The following is a 20,260-nucleotide window of genomic DNA, read 5'->3' as shown; positions in this document are numbered from 1 at the left end:
AAAAAAATAATGCTATAACCAAATATGAAGACACATATTTTTAGGAATAACTTTTTTTTTTTAAAATATATTTTATTGATATTTTACAGAGAGGAAGGGAGAGGGATAGAGAGCTAGAAACATCGATGAGAGAGAAACATCGATCAGCTGCCTCCTGCACACCTCCCACTGGGGATGTGCCCGCAACCAAGGTACATGCCCTTGACCGGAATCGAACCCAGGACCCTTCAGTCCGCAGGCCGACGCTCTATCCACTGAGCCAAACCGGTTTCGGCAGGAATAACTTTTTATTATTTTTTGGATAAAAATAATTATACACACACGCACATTTAATTGATTTTAGAAAGGAAGGGAGAGGGAGAGATAACATCAATGATGAGAGAGAATCATCAATCGATTGCCTTCTGCATGCCCCCTACTGACACTGAGCCTAAAACCAGGGCATGTGCCTTGACCAGAAATTGAACCTTGACCTTCTGGTTCGTAAGTTGAGGCTCAACCACTGAGCCACACCAGCTGGGCTATCCAAAATTCTTAAGGCGAAAATTTTCACTCAATAAATTATAAAATAGGGTTCTACTTAGAAAACCATATAACAAAAAAATATAAAGAAACAAGACAAATTAAGAGTGGAAGTTTAGGGAGAAACCAAGATGGTGGCACAGGTAAACAGCTAAACTGCTGCCTCACACAACAATATCAAAATTACAAATAAAAGACAAAATGGACACCATCCAGAACCACAGGAAAGCTGGCTGAGTGGAAATTCTACAACTAGAAGAAAAGAAGAAAGCACATTGAGACTCAGAGGAGCTGCAAAAGGCTCAGGTACAGAGACTCGCACGCGGAGAGGACGGGCGGCTGTGAGCACAGGCGGCTGAGTGCACGGCTGGCTTTCTAAAGCTGGAGGGAGAAGGAAGCTCCCAACTGAAATGAACTCCAGTCCCGGGCGAGACACTGGGAAACCAGACTCACTCGGGGGGAATCGGGACTGTAAGGAAAGAGAAAGCACACTGAGACTCTGGAGCTGCTGAAGGCAGAGGTCCGGAGGCGTGCGCGCGTGTAGAGACGACTGACTGCTGAATGCACTGGAGGCTGAGTGCGTGGCTGGCTTTCTAAAGCAGGAGGGAGACGGAAGCTCCCGACTGTGCTGAACTCCAGTTCCGGGCAAGTTTCTGGGAACCCCGACTCATTCGGGGAGAAACTGGACTGTCTGGCAGCGGGCGAAACTCGAGGGCAGCTTTCTCTCAGAGGTGCTTGCAGTGATTACCACGAGACACTGAGACACAGGAGCCTCATAGGGCAGGGCTGATGGGAAACCAAGGCTGTCTGGTCTGCCCTGAAACTATGCCCCTTCCAAGCTGAGCACAGAGGCTTTTGCAATTTTGCAAGTCTTATCTCATAAGAGTATCTCCAGCACAGAAGTTCTCCCAGCGTAGACACAACTGATCCTCATAGCCAATTGGCCTGGAGGTCAATTCCTCCCAGTGATACCAACAACAATCAAGACTTAACTTCAACAAGGCTGTGCACACAGCCCACAAAGGGGTGCACCAAGAGTGTCCACCTCAGGTAACTGGGGAGGCTGAGCCACTGTGCCCTAGAGGACACCTAGCACACAAAGCTACTCTACCAACTCAGGGAAGCAGTGAAAATGCGGAGACAAAGAAACAGATCACAAATGAAAAAAGTGGAGGAAAACAAATGACTGGATATAGAGTTCAAAACCACGGTTATAAGGTTTTTCAAAAATTTCCTAGAAAAGGCTGATAAATTTAGTGAGACCCTCGAGGATATGAAAAAGGACCAACTAGAAATTAAACATACACTGACTGAAATAAAAAATATTATACAGAGACCTAACAGCAGACTAGAGGACTGCAAGTATCAATTCAAAGAGTCGAAATACAAAGAAGCAAAAAACACTCCACCAGAAAAGCAAAAAGAAAAAAAAATCAAAAAAGTTGAAGATAGTGTAAGGAGCCTCTGGGACAACCTCAAGCGTACCAACATCAGAATTATGGGGGTGCCAGAAGAGAGAGAGCTAGATACTGAAAACCTACTTGAAGAAATAATGACAGAAAACTTCCCCGACCTGGTGAAGGAAATAGACTTACAAGTCCAGAAAGCGCACAGAACCCCAAACAAAAGGAATCCAAAGAGGACCACAGCAGGACACATCATAATTAAAATGCCAGGAGCAAAAGACAAAGAGATAATATTAAAAGCAGCAAGAGAAAAACAGTTAATTACCTACAAGGGAGCACCCATATGATTGTCAGCTGATTTCTCAACAGAAACTATGCAGGCCAGATGGGAGTGGCAAGAAATATTCAAAGTGATGAATAGAAAGAACCTACAATCAAGATTACTCTACCCAGCAAAGCTATCATTCAGAATTGAAGGGCAGATAAAGAGCTTCACAGATAAGAAAAAGCTAAAGGAGTTCATCACCACCAAACCAGTATTATATGAAATGCTGAAAGGTATTCTTTTTAAGAAGAGGAAGAAGAAAAAAAAGGTAAACATAACAATTATGAACAACAAATACATATCTATCAACAAGTAATCTAAAAATCAAGTGAATAAAAAATCTGATGAACAGAATAAACTGGTGAATAGAATCAGGGGCATAGAAAGGGAGTGGACTGACAATTCTTGGGGGGAAAGGGGTGTGGAAGGTGCAGGAAGAGACTGGACAAAAAGCGTACACCTATGGATGAGGACAGTGGTGGGGAGGTAAGGGCAGAGGGTGGGGTGGGAACTGGGTGGAGGGGAGCTATGGGGGGGGGGGAAGAGGAACAATTGTAATAATCTGAACAATAAAGATATATTAAATTAAAAAATAAAGTTCAGTTTACAAGCCAAAAAATAAAGAGTGGAAGTTGATAAAATTTTGTCTAGGTTCCCACACTGATTTGTGCTTCAAGTACATAAAATTACATGATAATACTTGGAAAAATCACCCCTCAATACAGGCCTTTTATAAACATTTTGTCTTCCACTGAAGAACTTAACAACAACAAAGCTCGTTTTGCCTCCTTAAACTATCACTTACAATTAGAAAACCTTAAACCTCTAGAAAGCTTGTCTTAATATAATTTCTAATTGTCAACTCTCATTATTTTAGGTAATAGGAAAGATATCATCAATAATCCTATATAATAAAAGCCTAATATGCAAATCGACCGAATGGTGGAACGACTGGTCGCTATGACACACACTGACCACCAGGGGGCAGATGCTCAATGCAGGAGCTGCCCCCGCCCACAGGTCCCAGGCCAGCCAAAGTGGGTGCCAGTGGAGGTCCCCTGATCACCCCTCCAGTCTCCTCGCAGAGGGAGGCGACCAGCAGAGGTGGGGGGCAGGGCTGGCAAGCAGACAGCGCCAGGGAAGCCAAGGCAGGTGCCAGTGAGGACCTCCAATTGCCCTGCCAGTCGCCCCACAGATTGGCCTTGATCATTGGCCAGGCCTAGGGACCCTACCTGTGCACGAATTTCGTGCACCAGGCTTCTAGTCCTAAATAATGGCTAAAATAAAATTCAAAATGAGTATCCAAAAGAATGTAAACTTACTTGGTTAAAATTACATTCAATATTCAAGAATACAATTACTATTCTAAAAATGTAAGCTAAAAACAGTAACATAACATAAAAGTTTCATAATGATAAAGACTGCATAGATTATTATGTAAACCAGTCAATATCTGCTACTATTGTCTGGATTTTACCTGAGCTCTCTTAAAAATACTAAAAAGGTAAATAAGGTGGCCAAAGATTTGGTTTCAGCTGCAAGTTTTCATCTCTCTTCTCTCTCCCTCACCTAATTTATCTACTATCACTGCCAAAATGATTCCTCATTAGGATCTACGTAGCTAGAGCCACCCCCAATTCTTGCCTTCCCCATGGATTGGTGGGAAGCCAATCAATCATCAGGAGGCAGGAAGGGAATACAGTAGGACACAGAAAGCAAATGAAGAAGGAGAGATACTGTCCAGTTATAGTTAAGAACTTGTGGCACTTATGGAATACTACTTAGTGCCAAACAATAAATGTCTTAGAGGCAGTACAGCAAAGCAATTTAAGTGCATGGGATTATGAGCTAGACTCCCAGGGTTCAAATATTAGCTTTGCTGCTTACCAGCTCCATGATCTTAGGCAAGTTTCTTAACCTCTCTGTGGCTCAATTTCCTCATGTATATATCTACCAGAGGCCCGGTGCATGAAAATTCATGCACTTGGCGGGGGGTGGGGGGTGTCCCTCAGCCTGACCTGCGCCCTCTTCACAGTCCGGGACCGCTTGGGGGATGTCCACCTGCTGGCTTAGGCCTGCTCCCCGGAGGACCGGGCCTAAGTTGGCAGTCAGACATCCCTCTGGCAGCCTGGGAGCCCTTGGGGGATGTCCGACTAACAGCTTAGGCCCACTCCCCAGGGGATTGGGCCTAAACTGGCAGTCAGACATCCCTCTGGCAGCCCGGGAGCCCTTGGGCGATGTCCAACTAACGGCTTAGGCCTGCTTGAACATGCTTAGCACTGCTGTGGAGGTGGGAGAGGCTCCTGCCACCACCGCTGTGCTGGCCAGCCATGAGCCAGCTTCTGGCTGAGCAGTGCTCTCCACGTGGAAGCGCACTGACCACCAAGGTGCAGCTTCTGTGTTGAGCGTCTGCCCCCTGGTGGTCAGTGTGCATCACAGAGACCAGTCGTTCCGCTGTTAGGGTCAATTTGCATATTGCCCTTTTATTATATAGGATATATCTCTTTGTTATGAAAATTAAGTCAGTTATAGTTATAAAAGGACTTAAAATAGCACTTGATACACAGTAAGAGCTATATAATTGTTTGTTAAATTAATATATAAATAGATATGTGTATATTTCTTTGATTTTGGTACAAATTTCAATATTTTGCATAAATCACCACCTATTATTATTTTTACATAGGTAATGTGAAAACTGGGGCAGATTAGCCAACACACATTGACTATACTTGATGAAAAATAGAAAATTATTTCATACCTCTACTTTGGATGCCAAAAACACACATGTAGGAGCCATTAATACAGGATCTATACTTTTCAGAGAATACCTTAAAAACAGTAAAACAAAGTTATATGTAGAAAAAACACTGGAAAAAATTAAGATAACTATGGCAAACACATGATTCATCTATACTAAGGTTCATCAAAATTACATAAGAGTTTCAAATAAGCATAACATTCCCAAAATAAAAGTCCTACCTGGCATAGAATCTCTTGAAATAGACTGTAGCAGTGGCAATAACTTGTTGTCTTAATTTAAGATGTTCACCTAATGCTTGGATAACTAAAAAGAAAAAGTTTTAAATGTATTTTCTGGTATCCATGTGGTTAAATCACAACTATATTCATTTTTAACATAGAGGAAAAACCTACACATTCTATAAAGCTCTACTTGGATAACAGTGTTAATACTAGAATTTACAAAAATATATGGATATGCATAAATAAAAAAAAATTGAATTGCCCCACAGCAAACACTATTCTTGTATTAAAGAGGTTGAAAGATAGTAATTTCTCCTCTACCTTCTAAGAATTTCATTGCCTCTCATATTATTTTTAGAAGATGAAAAGAAAATATTAAATACCTATCAAACTCACTATAACTACCAACTTACAAAGTTTACTTACAAATCCATAATGAATCCTCAAAACAAGAGGCAGGTTTGCAGAAGAGTGAACTGAAGGTTAGAAAGATCATGTGACAAAGCTACCACATAGCAGAGCAAGAATCTTTTGCCTCTAAATCCCTTTCCCTCTAAAGCAAACTGATAAGATAGGAATGCCCAATATAGGATGTCAATCCAAAGAATAATTTATCCTCAAAATAATCTGCTCTAGCTAAGCTTAAATTGAGTTTAATAATGCATCATAAAGGCTTAGAAAGACTAATGAATACTTTGAAACTATCTTGAATGTTTCTGACATTAAGATTCAAAAACGACTTTATTTAGATCACTTAAAAAAATGAGTATGAGTTGTAAAAAGGTTACATGCATAAATAAAAATGCTGAGGGACTAAAATAGCTCATCACAAATTACTGCACAAAAATATTTTAATTCAGAGGTAATCAACTGTATCATTTCAACTAATTAAAAAAATTTTTACCATTTGTAAAAAATATTTGTAATTTCCAATATTCTTCTTCTGAGAGAAACTTTAAGTCCTTTTGGCGTTCCTTCAACAGATCTTGTTCATCCAAAATCCATTGCAAACTGGAAGAAGCAAAGATATTAAACATGCTATAGAAAATCAATGAAGTCATAGAAAATATTCTAAGAGCAGACAAGTTATTAACATTCTGAGAAATACAAAGTACACATAACCCTGAAAGACATTATTTTCCACATTTCTTGAAACTCCCAACACTGAGAATTATCCTAATAAAGAGGGAATATGCTAACTGACCATCACTCCATCACAAATATGGCTGCACCACAGCTGAGGCCAAGTTCCCATAAGGAGCCTTAACGAGCAATCAGCAGGGACCTGAGGCTACGCCCTCCCCCGCCCCTGTGGGACTTGACAGGGGACCTCAGGCGGCTCCCCCTGCCCTGGCATCAGGCTGGGGGAACTCAGGCCACGCCCCCCGCCCCAGTGCCAGGCCAGGGGACCTGAGGCCATGCCCCCCACCCAGAGGATCTTGACAGGTGACCTCAAGGCATGCCCCCCGCCCTGGTCTGGGCTGGGGAACCTCAGGCCACGCTCCCATCCTGGCGCTAGGCCAGGGGACCTGAGGCTATGCCCCCTGTCCGGCAGGGCTTGACAAGGGTGGGACTGGCCGAGTCTGGATCTAGCCCAATTGGGGGGGGGGGGGAAGGGAGGGCCAGCTGGGTCTGGGTCTCATGTGATTTTGAGGCGCATGTGGGTGGGCGGGAACTTGACTCTGGGTCCCATGGTGCGCCCCAGACTCTGACAGGAGGAAGGTTTTCATATACAGTTTATGCCAGAAACCAATCATTGTACCATAATAGAAAGATGTGGACAGGAAACCGGGAAGGCTGGTCAACAACCTTAACTGTTTTAATCACTCACTGTTTAGTAGAAACATTGTTAGCTGAAGCAGCCTCCACCTCTGTTTCTCCTATGTAAATTTCTGTTATTGGAATTTCCTGCCTAAAGGCTATGGGCGTATCCCATAGTCTCAATAAAAGGGATAGCAACACCAGAGCAGGTGGTAGTCCTCCCACTAGAGGTGGGCTCCCGCCTGGCCCCCAATATTCCCAAATTAATACTTTTCCAAGTCTCTTTTCATTTGTGTGCGTCCTTCTCCAGAACCCGAACCCTTAACCGGAATCCTGAACCACACGGGACGTGAAAGGGGTTCCCACAAGTTTACTAATTTTCTTTCATCTCTGACACTTCTATTATAGAGAAAGGGCAAGTAGCAATATTAAATTATTTCCTCTAATTAATCCCCTTCTAATGTGCACGAATTTCGTGCACCGGGCCACTAGTCCTATTTAATAAAGAGGGAATATGCTAATTGACCATCACTCCATCACAAATATGGCTGCACCACAGCTGAGGCCAAGTTCCCATAAGGAGCCTTAACAAGCAATCAGCAGGGACCTGAGGCTGTGCCCTCTCCCGCCCCCGTGGGGTTTGACAGGGGACCTCAGGCTGCACCCCCCACCTGGCAAGGCTTGACAGGGGACCTCAGGCCGCGCCCCCCACCCTGGCTTCAGGCTGGGGGACCTCAGGCCGCACCCCCTCTACCCAGTGCCAGGCCAGGGGACCTGAGGCCACGCCCCCACCCAGCGCAACTTGACTGGGGACCTCAAGGTGCGCTTCCTGTCCTTGTGCTGGGCTAGGGGACCTCAGGCTGCTCCCCCTGCCCCAGCGCCAGGCCTGGCCGGGGGACCTCATGCCACGCCCCCCACCAGGTGGGGCTTGACAGGGGGACTTCAGGCCGCGCCCCCCCCAAGCGGGGCTTGATGGGGGACCTCAAGGTGCACCCCCATATGCTGGGTCGGGGAAACTCAAGCCATGCCCCTGCCCAGCGGGGCTTGACAGGGGTCCTCAGGCCACGCCCCTCACCCGGCAGGGCTTGACAGGGGACCTCAAGGTGCACCCCCAGTGCTGGGTCGGGGGAACTCAGGCCACGCCCCCCACCAGGTGGGGCTTGACAGGGGACTTCAGGCTGTGCCCCCACCCCAGCACCAGGCTGGGGGACCTCAGACCACACCCCGCGCCCGGCGGGGCTTGACAGGGGACCTCAGGCCGCGCCCCCCGCCCCAGCACCAGGCCAGGGGACCTGAGGCTGCGCCCCACTGCCTGGCTGGGCTTGAAAGGGGACCTCAAGGTGCACCCCCAGTGCTGGGTCGGGGAACTCAGGCTGCGCCCCCCCCCACCCAGCAGGGCTTGATGGGGGACCTGAGGCAGCGAACCCCCTCCTGGCGGGGCTTGATGGGGGACCTCAGGCCATGACCCCCACCCAGCGGGGCTTGGGGACCTCAGGCCATGGCCCCCGTCCTGGCGCCGGGCCAGGGGACCTGAGGCTACGACCCCTGCCTGGCAGGGCTTGACAAAGGTGCGACTGGCTGGGTCTGGATCTAGCCCAATGGGGGTTGGGGGGCCGGCCAGGTCTGGGTCTCACGCGATTTTGAGGAGCATGTGGGTGGGCGGGGACTTGACTCTGGGTCCCATGGTGCGCCCCAGACTCTGACAGGAGGAAGGTTTTCATATACATTTTACTAATTTTCTTTCATCTCTGACACTTCTATTATAGAGAAAGGGCAAGTAGAAATATTAAATTATTTCCTCTAATTAATCCCCTTTTGTGCACCAGGCCACTAGTTTTGCTAATAAATGTAAATATGCCCTGAAAAATTTTTTTATCTTTTCTCTCTTCCTTCTCAGTCTCTCTGTCACTACTTTTACTGTATTTTCATTGATACTAAGATTCTGACAAAAAGATTCATCTTACAATCAGTGGTACCTCAGCCTTTTAAGTGGCCTTATTTTTGTTCTTTCTTAGTAAGACATACAATAATGGTGAAGTTATCTGGCACCAACTGATGGTGCCTTAGATTTGATGAAGTATATCTTTTATCAGTTGTTCATGGGTAATTGGAGTATTTAATTTTCCTACCTCACCCTTCCAAACATGTTAAAAACTGCTTCAGAATTTATTCACTGACAGCCTCCTTCCTCCTGCCTAGTCAAGTCTACTATTTTTAACCAGATATGAAATTGACATGACTCTCCCCCCCCCAAAAAAAACCACAAAAAACTATTCTGCAACCTGCTTTTGTCACTCAGTATGTATTGGAAGTATTTTAATATCACTGAGTTTATTATTCAGCATTCTTTTAAATTGATGAACGGCATTATGGATTGTATCATTGTTTATTTAGTTAATCCCTATTGATAGGCAGGTAGGTTATTTTCCCCCACTCCATTGCAAGTAATACTTTAATGAAATCTTTGAAATTCATCCTCATATATTTGATTAATAATGCATCTGAAATATTTTCATAGAAGTAGAACTGATGGGCCAGTTTTGCTGGTAACTTTGATATAAATTGTCAGTTTACTAGGTGTACCGGTTAATAATGCAGATTTTTTTCAATAGATGGAGTTACACATATGTTGATGTATATGCAATTTGATATGTATGCTATTTTGTTGTACTGACAGCAAGCTTCAAAACTTCATATGTCAAATTTGCTGAAGGTGTTAACATCATACATGTTTTTATGCTTAAAAATGTCAAATTTCGTGCCAAAAAAAGAGCATTTGAGGAAAGTTTTAATTCATTATTTTGAAGAAAAAGTTATCATATACTTCGGGAAGCTTATGGTGAACATGCTCCATCTCCAGATACTTGTGAACGCTGGTTTAAACACTTTAAAAGTGTTGATTTCTATGTGAAAGACAAAGAACGTCCAGGTCAACCGAAAAAGTTTGAAGACCAACAATTACAAGCATTATTGGATGAAGATGCATGTTAAACTCGAAAACAACTTGCAGAAAGATTAAACATTGCTCAGCAAACAATTTCCGATCGTTTACAAGCAATGGGAAAGATTTTAAAGGAAGGAAAATGAGTGTCACATCAACCCAGTGGTCGGCAAACTCATTAGTCCACAGAGCCAAATATCAAGAGTACAATGACAGAAATTTCTTTTGAGAGCCAAATTTTTTAAACTTAAACTTCTTCTAACACCACTTCTTCAAAATAGACTTGCCCAGGCCGTGGTATTTTGTGGAAGAGCCACACTCAAGGGGCCAAAGAGCCGCATGTGGCTCACGAGCCGCAGTTTGCCGACCATGGAACTGAACGAAAGACAAATGGAAAACAGAAAAGTCATCAGTAAAATGTTGCTTCAACAGCACGAAAGAAAGTCTGTTTTGCATCGAATTGTGACTGGCGATGAAAAGTGGATTTATTTTGAGAATCCCAAATGCACAAAATCATGGGTTGATCCAGGTCAACCATCAACATCGAAGGCCAAATCGCTTCGGAAAGAAGACAATGCTCTGCGTTTGGTGGGATCAGGAAGGTGTGGTATATTATGAGCTTCTAAAATCAGGTGAAACCGTTAATACTGATTGCTACCAACAACAAATAATCAATCTGAACCACGTTTTGATATTGAAACGACCAGAATGGGCCAGAAGACACGGCAAAGTAATTCTGCTTCATGATGACACACCATCACACACTTTAAAACCAGTTAAAGACATGTTAAAAGATCTTGCCTGGGAAGTATTAACCCACCCGCTGTATTCACCAGACCTTGCTCCTTCAGATTACCACTTGTTCTGGTCGATGGCACACGCACTTTCTGAGCAGCACTTCAAAACGTACGAAGTGGAAAATTGGGTCTCTGAATGGCTTGCCTCAAAACAAGAAAAGTTCTATTGGGACAGTATCCACAAATTACCTGAAAGATGGGGGAAATGTGTAGCTAGCAATGGACATTACTTTGAATAAAGTACTTTTGATGTTTCTCTTGAAATTATTGTGTTTTCTCTGAAACATCAAAGAAATCCGCCATTGCCAAAACCGGTTTGGCTCTGTGGATAGAGCGTCGGCCTGCGGACTCAAGGGTCCCAGGTTCGATTCCGGTCAAGGGCATGTACCTTAGTTGCGGGCACATCCCCAGTGGGGGGCGTGCAGGAGGCAGCTGATCGATGTTTCTCTCTCATCGATGTTTCTAACTCTCTATCCCTCCTCTCCCTTCCGCTCTGTAAAAAATCAATAAAATATATTTTAAAAAAAAAAAAAAAAAAAAAAAAAAAAAAAAAAAAGAAATCCGCCATTATTAACTGGTACACCTAGTAAGTTCCATTAAAGTCACAACAATTTCCATTCCTATTAACAGTACCTGGGAATGTATGTCTTAAAGTATTTAACCATATGGGTTATTGCCAAGCTTCCAATTGATGTGTCTCTCTCTTCTATGGATGTTTCTCTCTGTCTCTCCCCTTCCTTTCCACTCTCTCTAAAAATCAATGGAAAGATATCCTTGAGTGAGGATTTAAAAAAAAAAGAAAGAAAAGAAACATTGATCTGCTTGCTGCCTCATGCACAGCCCCTACTGAGGATCAAACCTGCAACTGGGCATGTGTCCTGAGCGGAATCGAAACAGCAATCTCCTGGTGTATGGGTCAAAGCTCAACCACTAAGCCACACTGGCTGGGCTATTTAAGTGTACATATTAAGTAAAACATTTTCTATGTCTTTATTAGTCAAATAGAATTCTTCTTTTGTACATTATAATTCTAATATGACCATTTTTCTAATGAGATAGTAGTCTGTTTTGTTTAGGACAGTGGTTGGCAAACTCATTAGTCAAAAGAGCCAAATATCAACAGTACAACGATTGAAATTTCTTTTGAGAGCCAAATTTTTTAAACTTAAACTTCTTCTAACACCACTTCTTCAAAATAGACTTGCCCCGGCCGTGGTATTTTGTGGAAGAGTCACACTCAAGGGGCCAAAGAGCCGCATGTGGCTCTCGAGCCACAGTTTGCTGACCATGGGTTTAGGAGATTCTTCTGATCTAAAGATTTTATGGATAATAAATCATTTGTCTATCAAATATGCTGCAAACATTTCCCAAGTTTAGCATGATCTCTCAATATTTAAATATTTGTAATACAGAAATGTGAATCACTTATATACATATTGAAATTTACCCATTTTCTTCTTTAAATTTGTGATCCATCCAGAATTTATTTTGGTATAGGCCAGTGGTCAGAAAACTGCGGCTTGCGAGCCACATGCGGCTCTTTGGCCCCTTGAGTGTGGCTCTTCCACAAAATACCACGTGTGGGCGCGCATGTACAGTGTGATTGAAACTTTGTGGCCCATGCGCAGAAGTCGGTTTTCGGCTCTCAAAAGAAATTTCAATCGTTGTACTGTTGATATTTGGCTCTGTTGACTAATGAGTTTGCCGACCACTGGTATAGGCTATAGATAGAGATCCAGCTAAATGTTTGTCAAGTGGTTATCCAAATGTCACCAAAATATTTCCTAATGTATAATTTTATCATTATATTTAAATTTTCTTTATAATTTCCTATTTTTATTTTTTCCTCCTTATACCATACTATTTAAAAACATATAAAAGTTCACAACACAACATTAAACTGAACTCTACCTCAATCAGTCACCAGGAGCTCAGTCAGTGACCACACTGAGGGAGCAGGAATAAGAGCCGAGCTCTACCCGTGGCCCATCATGTCAGCAGGAGAGGGGGGTACCCACTCTGTGTGGGGAAGAGGCCTGGATTGAAACATCACTCACAAGAACATGGTTGAGGAACAACTGAGAAATAGCATAGGTTTGTCTCCCGGCTTCAGACATCCAACTAGGTAAAGGCCACGGTATGGAGAAAGGAAGAACTGGACTTCAGTCACTGATGAAATCGCATGGGATTATTTTAGAACACAGTCCAATACTGAAAAGATCAAAGAGTCAGAAGGAGCCAGCACCACAGATTCAAGAGAAAAATTGCTTCAAATGAGCCTTAAATAAATGGAAAGAATTTAGAGTCCTTCAGGTGGTGGGCAGAGAGATTAATTTAAAATGATCGCATTGACACCATGAAAGTCATATGTGAATTCAAAAAGTTAATGATGTTAAAAAAAAACTTTTGCCTTAGTTACATTAATGTATCTTATGAAAGTGTTCTGAAGAAATGAACTTTGACAATAAAAATGATATGGCTCCCTGAAAAAAAACCACAAAAACATATAACATTAAATAATTAAAAATCTAGTATAGAAAATACCCTCTCCTTGATATTATTCTTCAGAAAAATTCCCACTATTCTATTACAGTTATTATTATTATTTTATATTAATCTTCACCTAAGGATATTTTTCCATTGATTTTTAGAGAGAGTGGAAAGGAGAGGGAGAGACAAAGAGACACATGGATGTGAGAGAGACACATCGATTGGTTGCCTTCTGCATGGATCCTGGTGATTGAGACTGTGTCCCTGCAACCAAGGTACCTGCCCTTGACGGGAATCGAACCCAGGACACTTCAGTCTGGGGCCAATGCTCTATCCACTGAGCCAAACTGGCTATGGTTTCTTATCACAAAGTAGACTTCACAAAACAAAGGCCATAACAAGAGATAAAGAAGGCCACTTCATAATACTAAAGGGAATGATTCAACAAGAAAATATAATCCTTGTAAACATATATGCACCCAAAATAGGAGAACCCAAGTGCATTAAAAAACTCTTGATGGACTTAAAGGAAGAGACTGACAGCAATACAGTCATAGTGGGGGACTTTAACACCCCCACTGACATCACTGGATAGATCTTCCTGACAAAAAATTAAGAAGGAAACAGAGGCCTTAAATGACACACTAGATCAGATATATCTAACCGATATTTACAGAACATTTCACCCAGCAACAGAATATACATTCTTCTCAAGTGCACATGAAACATTCTCAAAGACAGACCACATGTTTGGGCACAAAGCAAGTCTATACAAATTCAAGAAGATTGATATAATACTAAGCATCTTTTTGGATCACAATGGCATGAAGTTAGAAATCAACTACAATAAAAAAACTCAAAAACCCTCAAATACATGAAGGCTAAATAGCATGCCATTAAACAATGAATGGGTTACCAAAGATCGAGCAAGAAATTAAAAACTTCCTGGAAACAAATGAAAATGAACACAGAACCACCCAAAACTTTTGGGACAGGGCGAAAGCAGTCATGAGAAGGAAGTTCATAGCACTACAGGCCTACCTCAAGAAACAAGAAAAAGGACTAATAAAGTATCTAACCCTACAACTAAATAAATTAGAAAGAGAACATCAAGAAAAGCCCAGAGGAAGTAGAAGGAAGAAAAGAATAAAGATCAGAGCAGAAATAAATGACAACAGAGACTAAAAAACAACAACAGTACAAAAGATCAATAAATCCGAGAGCTGGTTCTTTGAAATGATGTTATAATAACTTTATATTTGAAAAGTGAAAAAAAAAAAACAATTATTTTTACAAAACACTAATGGCCCAGTGCACAAATTCATGCACATTGAAAGAAAATTAATTAGAAGAAATATTTTAATATTGCTATTCCCCCTTTCTCTATAATAGAAGTGTCAACCAAATTCACGATCGACAATGACAGATCAAAACAGATGCACGACTGGTGCCAGTGAGAGCTTTATACGTATCACACATGCACGAGTCAACTTAGCCTTTTATCTATATACTAGAGGCCTGATGCATGAAATTCGTGCAAGAGTAGGCCTTCCTTCCCCTGGCTGCTGGCACCCGGGCTTCCCTCCGGCTGCCGGCAGGCACCCAGGACCCGGACTTCCCTCGCAGCCCCAGCTTCATCCGGAAGGTCATCCGGTCTAATTAGCATATTACGTTTTTATTATCTATACTAGTGACCAGGTACATTAAAAGGGGATTAATTAGAGGAAATAATTTAATATTGCTATTTGCCCTTTCTCTATAATAGAAGTGTCAGACATGAAAGAAAATTAGTAAAATGTATATGAAAACCTTCCTCCTGTCAGAGTCTGGGGCTCACCACAGGATCCAGAGTCAAGTCCCCGCTCACCCACATGCACCTCAAAATCGCATGAGACCCAGACCCAGCTGCACCCCCCATTGGGCTAGATCTAGACCCGGCCAGTCCCACCCTTGTCAAGCCCTGCCGGGCAGGGGGCATAGCCTCAGGTCCCCTGGCCTGGCGCCAGGACGGGGGGTGCAGCCTCAGGTCCCCAGGCCCAGCACCAGGAGGGGGGCGCAGCCTCAGGTCCCCTGTCAAACCCCACCGGCAGGGGTCGTAGCCTCAGGTCCCTCGTCAAACCCTGCTGCGTGGGGGCTTGGCCTAAGTTCCCCCGACTCAGCACTGGGGGTGCACCTTGAGGTCCCCCATCAAGCCCCGCTGGATGGTGGGCACGGCCTGAAGTCCCCTTTCAAGTCCAGCCAGGCAGGGGGGCACAGCCTCAGGTCCCCTGGCCCGGTGCTGGGGCCAGGGGGGCGCAGCCTGAGGTCCCCTATCAAGCCCTGCTGGGTGGGGGGGCGCGGCCTGAAGTCCCCCGGCCTGGTGCTGGGGCAAGGGAAGAAGCCTGAGGTCCCCTAGCCCAGCACCAGGACGGGAAATGCACCTTGAGGTCCCCTGTCAAGCCCTGCTGGGGGGGGCGTGGCCTGAGGTCCCCTGTCAAGCCCCACCTGGTGGGGGGCGTGGCCTGAGGTCCCCTGTCAAGCCTCACAGGGGCGGGGGAGGGCGCAGCCTCAGGTCCCTGCTAATTGCTCGTTAAGGCTCCTTATGGGAACTTGGCCTCAGCTGTGGGTGCAGCCATCTTTGTGATGGAGTGATGGTCAATTAGCATATTCCCTCTTTATTAGATAGGATAATAAAAGCCTAAGCAACTGTTACAGTGGAATGACCAGAATGACCAGTCACTATGATGCACACTGACCATTAGGAGCAGACGCTCAACACTGGAGCTGCCCCCTGGTAGTCAGTGCGCTCCCACAGTGGGAGTGCCGCTCAGCCAGAAGCCTGGCTCATGGCTGGCAAGCCCAGCAGCAGTGGCGGGAGCCTCTCCTGCCTCTGAGGCAGCGCTAAGGAGCAGCAAGCTGGGCTCACGGCTGGCGAGCGCAGAGGTGATGGCGGGAGCCTCTCCCACCTCCGCTGCAGGCGGGTAGTAGGAGTGAGGGGTCCTGGACTGTATGGGCCCTGGACTGCGTGATCCCCAGACTGTGAGAGGGATGTCTGCCTGCCGGCTATCCCCTGAGGGGTCCCGGATTGAGAGAGGGCGTAGGCTGGGCTGAGGGACTACCCCCCCTCCCAGTGTAAGAATCTTGTGCACTGGGTCTCTAGTACATAGAATAAACCTGCTTAATTAGACCTCCTTTCTGATTTAGCTAAACTTTTTCCAGCCCAGTGAAGCACCCCAACTTCTCTTTTAGGTAATTGTCAGCAACACAGCAGTAAATATCAACAGGAAGAAGATTATTATTATAGATCATGCAAGGAGAACAAAGGGTAAAATGTTTAACTGCAGCAGTGTTTGACTATATTTTGCACAGTGAGAAAACCTGAAGTCATTTTCAAGGTCCACCATTTCTTACTTCTTTTCAATCGGGTCAAGTTTCTAAACTTTATAAATCTCTGTTTTCCAGCTAATGAAAAGAAAATAGGATTCCACTGAGACTCCTATTTACCTACTCCAGGACTTCTGTGAGGATCAAATGAGATGAGGCATGGGAAAACACTTCATAGACATTTGGTTAAAGTGTAAAATGTTTCCACCTGGCTATAAAGCAAGTCATGTTCTTGGGCTGAAGAAACTGCAAGGAGGATAGTTGTAGCCGAGAGAGAGGAAGCTGGGCGTTGCTACGTGATGTCATTACCTGGACAGATACTTAGCATATTGGCCTTTTATATAGATATCCTGCCCCTATTTTGACAAGCATGCTCATTATGGCATAATGCTTATCAAAACAGGGCATGATCTTTATTTTTTTTAATTGAAAAATCTCTATGAATTCTGACAAACAACTGTCAATTCTGTCACCTTCTTTCAGTTTCTCAGAATACCTGTTCTCCACTACCTAAATCTCCTGTATTTTATTTTTGCCCAAACAAATATTTCAGTGAGTGAAACAGTATAAAATAAAACTATCAGACGTAAAACTTTTATAGCATTTCATCTCCACAGAATCACTTTACAAGAGAAAAACATGCTTTTCTGAAAATAGGTATCCATGCCCATTGTTTCTTTTTTCCTGCAAAGGGCTAAAAAAAGAATGAACACTATAATCCAATCTTTTCACAGAATCAAAATTTAAATTACAATTACTAATGCTCTCTTGGCATTAGAAAGTATTTACACTAAGATATAATCTTTATCAGGTTGTATTCATCTTTCACTTGTCTAGTCAAAGTTCAATTAGTCCTATCACCCACCTTCCTGACTGCTTGAACAAATGTATTTAGGGGGAAATGTTTTTAATATGATTCTAGCTCTTCCATGGTCACTGACAGAAACAAAAACTTATTTATGAAAAAGGTTAAGGAAATCGGCAACGTCACTGATAAATACACTCTTAAAATATAAGGCACAGATGATTGATGAAATAAATTTTGAGAGCACCTGCCCTATACCTTACCAACATAAAACTCCATGTAGACATAAAATATTGGCAGGAAGCGGTTAATGAGAAGAAACAAGCTTGACTCCTTCTCCTTGGAATAACATTAAATCCACTCAAGGCAGGAGGTGAATGACAAAAGACTAGGTAGGATACCGACCCACTGACGAGATCCCAGGCAAAAGGTGAGCCACAACTGTCCTGAAGAGCCAGCGTCCCAGTTCTGAACTGTGCCACTTCCCATACCTATGCCAGCCCAGCCCATCCCAGCCCACGCCCTTCCATGCCTAGCTAATCCAAGAATCCTAAACCTTCCCACCCCGGAGACAGAGGCCCCTTCCCCCAACCTTCCCGCTCACAGATCTAGGCCCCCTCCCCCGCCCCCAACCCAGCCAAATGGAGGGGAGAGGGGAGTTGCCAGAGAAAGACGCGTCCCGCTTCCGGCCGCCTCCGACTCCCAGGAGATTCCGCGGCGCTCGGGACAGGGGCTAGGCTAGGATCTAGGCCAAGGGGAGCTGCAGGCCCCGTCATCACCACCCCCACCCAAGAGCTAGCCCCAGCGAGAAGACGGAAGATCACTTACTAATGGGAGCTCTGCCAAAAGTTCCCTGCCATGGAACACAGCTTGCCCTGATAAAAAAGCACCAGCCGGCGGAGCGGCTCGCGGAGCGACCATAGACCCAGCACGCCCGGTAACCGCGCTCCTCGATCTGATCTGCTCAGCTCCGCTCCGCCGCGACGAAGGTAAAAGGAAGAGGATGGCACCCAATTCCTTTTGACGCCGGCCGGCAACACTCTACTGCGCAAACCCGTTCCTATGGATAAAAGTTCCGGCCCGCCCCGCTGTGCGGAAGGAAGCCGGCTGGGAGGAGACAGCCGCTGGACGCGCCGAGATAGTGGATGGAACTGGTGCTCACGAAGGCTGGCTTGGGGAGGGAGGCTCTCGCGAGAGCTTCGCGCCAGCGCAGGCCTGGAGCCTGTGCTGTTTGGTTTTCTGGGGGCAGTAACCATTCGCTGGGTGGGGATGCAATGCTCCTCCGGCTTTGTTATCCCATTGAACATATTACAGGTCTCCAAAGCAGCATGGTGGCATCGAATGAAAGGTTTTCTGACTTCACTTCTTTCTCCTGCAATTGGGAAGAGAAAGAGATTATTTTGGCCTCAAGGATTTGTTCTTAATGGAGTTCTTTTGGAGTGAAGCAGAGCATTTAGAGCAATAGTACTTTCAAGAAAGCATTTTTCACACTGAGTGTAGACCAATTAGGATGTGGTGAAATAAGTATACTAAGCATTTTCCTAAATGAAAAAAAAAATCAGGTATATTAGAAATAGCAAGGCTATTATTTAACATTTTGACTCTGTTACATATGAATATACATGTACTACATCAATGTACCATATGATTTCACTTATATGTGAACAAAATAAAGGAGCAAATAAAATAGAGACAGACTCATAGACACAGAGAACAGATGTATGGTTGCCAGAGGTGGGGGTGGAGGAGCTGGGTGAAAAAGGTGAAGGGATTAAGAAGTACAGATTGGCAGTTACAAAATAGTCACTGGGATGTAAAGTACAGCATAGGGAATATCCTATCTAATAAAAGAGTAATATGCAAATTAACCGTACCTCTGCTACACCCACCAGCCACACCCACCAGCCAATCAGGAGCAAGTATGCAAATTAACCCAACCAAGATGGCTGTGGCCATGGAGAGAGCAGGAGGCTTGGGTTTCCCCGGTGATGGAGGAAGCCAAGCTTCTGCAGCCCTGGCCTGCCTTGGCCTCCACTTAAGGCTACAAAGTTTCAATTATAGAAGATAAATACATCCCAGATACCAGGGTCTCTGCTTGGGTCAATGGGGGGGCATGGCCGGCCTGCAAACCACCACAGGCCCCACGCCCAGGCCGCTCCACACTCCAAGGGAACCCCCACCCTGATCCGGACACCCTTCAGGGCAAACCAACTGGCCCCCACCCATGCACCGGGCCTCTAGTCCTATCTAATAAAAGAATAATATGCAAATTGACCATCACTCCAACACACAAGATGGCTGCCCCCATGTAGTCAAAGATGACTGTCCCCATGTGGACACAAGATGGCCACCACAAGATGGCCAGCAGGGGAGGGCAGATGGGAGGGACCAGGTCTGCAAGGGAGGGCAGTTGTTGGTGATCAGGCCAGCAGGGGAGGGCAGTTAGGGGTGACATGCCGGTAGAGGAGGGAAGTTGGGGGTGACCAGGCCTGCAGGGGAGGGCAGTTAGGGGCAGTTAGGCTGGCAGGGGAGTAGTTAGGCATCAATCAGGCTGGCAGGGGAGTGGTTAGGGGTGATCAGGCTGGCAGGCAGAAGCAGTTAGTGGCAATCAGGAAGGCAGGCAGGCAAGCAGTTGGGAGCCAGCAGTCCTGGATTGTGAGAGGGATGTCTGACTGCCTGGTAGGATCGGGCCTAAACGGGCAATCAGACATCACTCGAGGGGTCCCAGATTGGAGAGGGTGCAGGCTGGGCTGAGGTACACACACCCCCATGCACAAATTTTGTGCACTGGGCCTCTAGTAGTCAATAATATTGTAATAACTATGTGTGGTGCCAGGTGGGTACTGGAAATATCAAGGGGAACAG

General features: G+C 44.8%; 1 protein-coding gene across 2 annotated transcripts in view; it reads right to left on the bottom strand.

Moving 5' to 3' along the window:
• CCNC (cyclin C) overlaps nucleotides 1-18,551 on the bottom strand; it is a 33,676-nt gene extending 15,125 nt beyond the window's left edge. The window contains exons 1-4 of one of the 2 annotated variants that reach the window (XM_080666288.1): nucleotides 18,224-18,551; nucleotides 6,143-6,249; nucleotides 5,236-5,320; nucleotides 5,015-5,084 (exon numbers count right to left, since the gene is read on the bottom strand). In XM_080666288.1, the coding sequence (XP_080522414.1) occupies nucleotides 5,015-5,084; nucleotides 5,236-5,320; nucleotides 6,143-6,249; nucleotides 18,224-18,255 (294 nt within the window). In that variant the 5' untranslated portion in view covers nucleotides 18,256-18,551. The remainder of the gene's footprint in view (nucleotides 1-5,014; nucleotides 5,085-5,235; nucleotides 5,321-6,142; nucleotides 6,250-18,223) is intronic. The other variant, XM_080666289.1, reaches the window with a different exon arrangement.
• Between the last annotated feature and the right edge of the window lie 1,709 nt (nucleotides 18,552-20,260).

This window comes from Plecotus auritus (genome assembly GCF_963455305.1).
Source record: "Plecotus auritus genome assembly, chromosome: 4".
Lineage (NCBI taxonomy): Eukaryota > Metazoa > Chordata > Mammalia > Chiroptera > Vespertilionidae > Plecotus > Plecotus auritus.
This window is presented reverse-complemented; position numbering and strand designations above follow the sequence as displayed.